Source organism: Misgurnus anguillicaudatus, chromosome 10, assembly GCF_027580225.2.
Source record: "Misgurnus anguillicaudatus chromosome 10, ASM2758022v2, whole genome shotgun sequence".
NCBI classification, from domain to species: domain Eukaryota; kingdom Metazoa; phylum Chordata; class Actinopteri; order Cypriniformes; family Cobitidae; genus Misgurnus; species Misgurnus anguillicaudatus.
Window position 1 is genome coordinate 33,688,932 of NC_073346.2, and position 6,000 is coordinate 33,694,931.

Genomic DNA, 6,000 nt, shown 5'->3' on the forward strand with positions numbered 1-6,000 from the left:
TGGTTTAAAAGATGGCAAGTAAAATAAAAAGCATATCTGTATGCAATACAGTTTCATAATTGTTCATTATTAACCAGAGCGCCTTAATATAACTTAAAAAAATATGTGCGACCAAATCATATTTTGCGCCAGTAACTGAAAAAGTTGGTAGCGCAAGTGCCACCAGTGGAAAAGGTTAGTGTAGTTCCCTGTGAAATGTATTGCCAATTGTCGTAACAAATAATTAATAAAATGTATATGTATACAATTATATTCGACTTTTGAATAATTATTTTAAAAATGTGACAATGAAATCTTTTTTTTGATGGGGCCAGTAAAAATTTTGGCAGGGCAAGTGAAAACCTGAACCACTGGCCCAACCTGGCCAGTATAAAAAATATTTGCGTTAAGCCCTGATACAGCTGCACCCCATGCAATCTTATTGGAAGGCTTAAATCTGACCTCAGCGTACATTCATTTCGGGCAGAGCTTCTGTTGCCAAGAAAGAGGGTCATATCAGACCACACCGAAATAGATGGTATTGTTTTATCCCGTATCCCTCTGGGAAAAAATGCAGATATATTATCATAACTCCATATACCACCCAGCCCTATAGTAATGTAGTGAGCTGTGCATACAGCATACCATACACATTCAAAAGCAGAAGCACAAGGTGAAATTACTACATTATATACATTATCTACTACATCTTATCACACTATCTACACAGTAACCAGACATATCTACAAACAGTAGAAAGTGAAGCATTATCTAAAACATATTAACTGCTGAAGGAACACCTCCTTTTGTTTGACATGTTTATGACGATACAACCAACATTTACGCTCTTATCAAATCAGTGTGCATGATAACAGGTCACCCAAGTTTTTTTTTTTTTTACTAAATCACTATGACCTAGCATTTAAGAGACAGTGACTAGGCACAAATCAAGAAGTAATTTTACCACATACTTTCTAATAAACAATAATGATTGAATAATTTTAAGTTATGTTAAGTAAAAAAAAAGGCACAACATGCAAACACATGGCATTAGGCTTACATTTTGTATATGTAAGCCTAAGTTTTGAAATAGATTTAAACTTATACAAGTTGATGTCTTAAAAATAACAGATTTGCTTTAAAGGAAACTGATCCTGATCTGAAAAATGTTTTTAAAGGGTGGTGGGGGAGCCTTTATGGAGTTCATAATGTTTTATCCTTGACTGTTTCCTTTCTAATGTGTGCATGGACAATCTTATCTGTACACAGACTATATCCTAAAGTTACTATAATACTGTACTCATATAGCCTTAGTGTTGCCATATGGATAGGAGGTAGTGTTTGTTCAATGATGCAAGATAACAGTTTAGCCATACACCAACCAGCCAATGAGGTTTGCAAGGGGACATCTTTGCTAATTTGGTGGTGGTCTTTCTAGTCACATCTAACTAAACATTTGTAATGCTCATGTATCTAAATATAACACAGAAGTATTGTTGCAAATGACTGCAAATCAATTTCTCAAATAAACTCATAAAACAGACTAAACTAGTCTGATACGTAACATAGACAAAGGATAACATAGACCAGGGTTCCTCAAATTCTACCCTGGTGGGCCGGTGCCCTGCATTGTTTAGCTCTAACCTTGATCAAACACACCTGGCAAGCTAATCAATATCTTCATGATCACTAGAAATGTACAGATAGGTGTGTTTTATCATGGTTGGAGCTAAACTATGCAGGGCACCGGCCCACCAGGGTAGGATTTGAGGAACCCTGACATCCTTTGCACTCAAGAGGATGAATCAATATTTTGATAATGCTTTTAGGTACTAATAACAATGTAGGTCTCTTAAATAACATATTTACACTGATTCAGCAGAAAATATAAAAAGAAACTGTCTGTACATTCATATTTGGCCTCTTGAAAACACACATGGAGGAGCACTATTGACATTACTCTTGTATAATAAGGAGTTTAAGGATAATATTCAAAGAATAACTCTCAATAGTACATAACAAGTGGGACTGGAAAGACTTGTTGTGAATCAGTTGTAATAGAGCAACTATATTGGCTGCATGCGGACAGGTCAAAGCATCTGGTACTTCTGTTTAAACCTGCTGAACTTATGGCTTTGCCCTCTGTGGCTTTATCAACAGCATTGTCTGCCGGGTCCAAGCACCCCTGAGAGCTGCTGATCCTCCAGACAGACAACTATGACAAACTTCCTGCTGTCTAATCTTTCATTTGAACGAGCAACACAGCACTATGATAGAGCTCACTCAATGAACCATAAAGTTTTTCCTCATCAGTCATGGCAAAGTTCAGAATGCATCATTAGCTTGAAATTTAACACTTAATACACTTGACTAAATGGGTGTGGTGGAGTACAGCAAACAATAAAGTATTTCCTTAATATGTGTAAGAATGTAAATAACTAGAGTAATATAATATATCAACAAAAATAATGGGAATATAATTATGTTTGACCCCATAACCAAAGAATTTATTGTTTTAGATTTTAATCAAACATAGTTGTTTGATTAGCAGTTTTGAGGGTATGTTTTATTTTAAGTGATAAAATGGTTTATGTAAAAAGACATATTTTATTGATAATACCAGCAGCCCCGTTATTCAAAGACTGTTTACTGAATAAATCAAAGTAAGGCCCAAGTTGCTGTTTATATGAAAACATATATGCCCTTATGTTCCAAAAACTCTAAACTCTAAAGTAACAAATTCACAGACACTATGTTTTTAGTGTAAATAAAGCATTCTCCGTTGCATGAGTATTGTAAATGTACCTATAGGTGTACTGCTGGCATCCCCGATGTGCATCTTGTTTTGGATTTTGGATGTTATAAGACTTGTCAATCACTTCTCACTGACATTTACTTTTCCACTAAAGACAATTCTATCTCTATCATCTCTAAAATGATAAACATTTCTCAAATATTAAGTAGGGATTGGCGATATTGCCCAAAATTCAGCCTCATGTGAGATGTCACAATTAAGCGTGTTAGTGAACTTGTAATTGTAGCAATGAAGTACTGCCTTGAACATTTACAGAGGCTTTTAGTATTTAATAAGGTTTGTACACTCATTTGGAATCAAATTTACCTATTGTTTTTAAAACATACAATTACTTAGGCTATAAATTGACACTTATTACTTTAAAGAGAAAAAGAGGGATTCCACTGTATAATAATGTAGGTACGTTACATTAGCCTACGTCTTTATTCAGTTATTTAAATTTTTTGTTAATCTTTTTATATATTTCTGTAGATTCAAGACAGTTTTATTGATAGGGTATAAATATCTTTACATTGCCAAAACATTTTAATATCTCAATGTTTCACTTTATATAATTTTGCGTTAAACACATCTTACACCTTACTCATCCTACTGCCATCCTAGCTGTTGTCTATACAAATGTCATGAAATATCAAAGTAAAATTGAAAAGAGATTGAGAGAGAGAGAGAGAGAGAGAGAGAGAGAGAGAGAGAGAGAGAGAGAGAGAGAGAGAGAGAGAGAGAGAGAGAGAGAGAGAGAGAGAGAGACTACAACACTCATCTCTTGCCGTTATTGTGACGCAATGATCAGCGCGATACTTCCTGGCAGAAGCGTGCTCACCCCAAAACAATGAAAGTACACTTCCACGGCATTATAGCCTGAAAACATCAACCTCTTAGCCTCTTTAAGAAAAGCCTCGGGTCATCAACAACCCTGAGTACATGATGCTTTGACCCCATCTCCCTCATCCTCGTCTCTTTCTGCTCTTTTCTTTCTCTCACATCAACGGAAAGATTCCGCTCGCCTCAGTGAGCTCCGCTTCCGCCACGACTCAACTCTACAGCTAACTAAGCACAAATAACTTTATTCTTACTGTAGTCAGGAGGGGTTTCATCTGTTCACCACTATCTTCCTCCATTTGTTCAAATCGCGTACAGGGTACTTCTTCCGTCCCTCACCGGAGACTGATTTGAATACCGTATTTCGAAATGCCCCTTCGCTGGCTTCGCAGCCAACTGAAAGCTGTGAATGGTATTTCTACATAGATCGAGGCTTGACAAATCCCGCCTTTGTTTGATTGACGCGTGATCTTGTCCGTTTATTTTGCTGCGACCGGCGTTTTCTGACCAATCACATTGTGAGAACGACACTGCTCATGAATATTAATAAGAAAGGAGGGGGCTGTGGGATATTGGTTAGCCCGCAGAATCCATAGGGATGAGAATAGGATTATAGGGTTAGTTGGGTTAAATCACGTGTTAAAAAATTTTGACTAGATTTACTTTTACTGAAAATGAACTTTTATTGAATAGATTTACTCACATTGATGATATAATGTTATAAATCCTAGCCGAAAACATTTTTTCCCATTAATGGTGTCACAAAGCTACTTTTAGTCAAAGGTTCTTGAAATAAATATTTCTTCATTTTCACAATCTGCGGTGCAACAGAAAGGTTCTGTGAAGTTTAAGGTTCGAAACCCTTTACTCTTTTAAGTAAGGATTTTTACAAGGTATTTTCTGTTTATTACAATAACAGCAATCATACAGACGAACTTTGCACATGCAGCAAATAATTGCCCTACTGTATATATATATATAGACACACACACACACACACACAGATATACATAGTCTACATCATAAATATGACCTCGCATCACTACATGTTTAATACAATAATCATTCTTAGAATGATATAGCAGCTTGCCACTGTGAAAAATGTTTTTATAAGTTAGGTCACCTTTTTAAGTTAAAGTAAAATAAAAATACAATATATGTTGATTTGAAATGCTTCATTTTTACAGCGCATTTGTCGATATATAACATTAGCTGATTGTTTTCTGCATTGGTTAAAAGCAAACACATAATGTAAAACTGATATCAGTTTACAGTATTTTCATATCATAGTTTTTCCATTAAAATGTGAAAGCCACACAAAGTGTGCCAGCATAATGGGCTGGGATGCCCCCTTGTGGTTCATAATTTCCCTACATGTGCTTTTATTTGATTTTAGCCACAAAAACATTGCCTCACAGCAAGAATGTCCCTGGTTCGAGCCCCAGCTAGGGCAGGTGACCTTTCTGTGTGGAGTTTGTATGTTCTCCCTGTGTCAGTACTCCGGTTTCCTCCCACAGGCCAAAAACATGCAAGTTAGGCAAATTGGAGATGCCAAATTGTCCCTCCCCAACCTGTGTATGAATCTACTTGTCTGAATAAAATTTGTGTATGGATTAACTTGTTCTTGCCATGAATATAGCCGTAGATGCTGGAATGGCATTAAGAAATGAAGAAGAAGAGCCAAAAAACATGGTATTGTTGGTATTAAATATTAATAGTTTATACTAACAAATCATTCTATTATAGTAAAATACTTATTCACCTTCATGTTCTAACCTGATAAACACAAAAGGAGATGTGAGGTTTGAGGCAGAAAATTAGGGCCTGCCACTAAAAGTATACTTTTAAAAAGTATGTATTAAATAAAGCACAACAAGTAGAAGCATACTTGTTTTATACTTCATGTACTTCAATCATATTTCTAATACACTAAAGTGTACTACTTTTTTACCTTAGACAATGCATATTTTTGCTGTGAATGAGGACTGAGACCGTCAGTCCTAACCTCTCTCTTTTCTATTCCACAGTAAAAGATGGCATTTCAGTTGTCAGGATAATGTAGGGATGGTGATAAATTACAGTCTTTTCAAGTCTACAACTGGCAAAGATGAGGTGAAAGTATGAAAAGCTTTCATTAAAAAAAAAAAAAAAATATATATATATATATATATATATATATATATATATATATATATATATATATATATACACACACACACACACACACACACACACACATACATACATACAATATATGCTAAATTCAGGTACATCACCACTTGAAAGGGTGGCCCCGTACCTGAATTCAGGTTTGGCAGGCTTTTTCAGCATGCTTGCTTTGTGAAGGAGGAGTCTTACGATAAATCTTTTCATGAATCACTATGAAT

At 35.5% G+C, this 6,000-nt stretch overlaps 1 protein-coding gene across 1 annotated transcript in view; it reads right to left on the reverse strand.

Annotated features, from left to right (window-relative positions):
* Window positions 1–4,026, reverse strand: part of slc4a7 (solute carrier family 4 member 7) — a 57,507-nt gene extending 53,481 nt beyond the window's left edge. The window contains exon 1 of the mRNA XM_073872415.1: window positions 3,868–4,026. Within this exon, the coding sequence (XP_073728516.1) occupies window positions 3,868–3,912 (45 nt within the window). The 5' untranslated portion in view covers window positions 3,913–4,026. The remainder of the gene's footprint in view (window positions 1–3,867) is intronic.
* Between the last annotated feature and the right edge of the window lie 1,974 nt (window positions 4,027–6,000).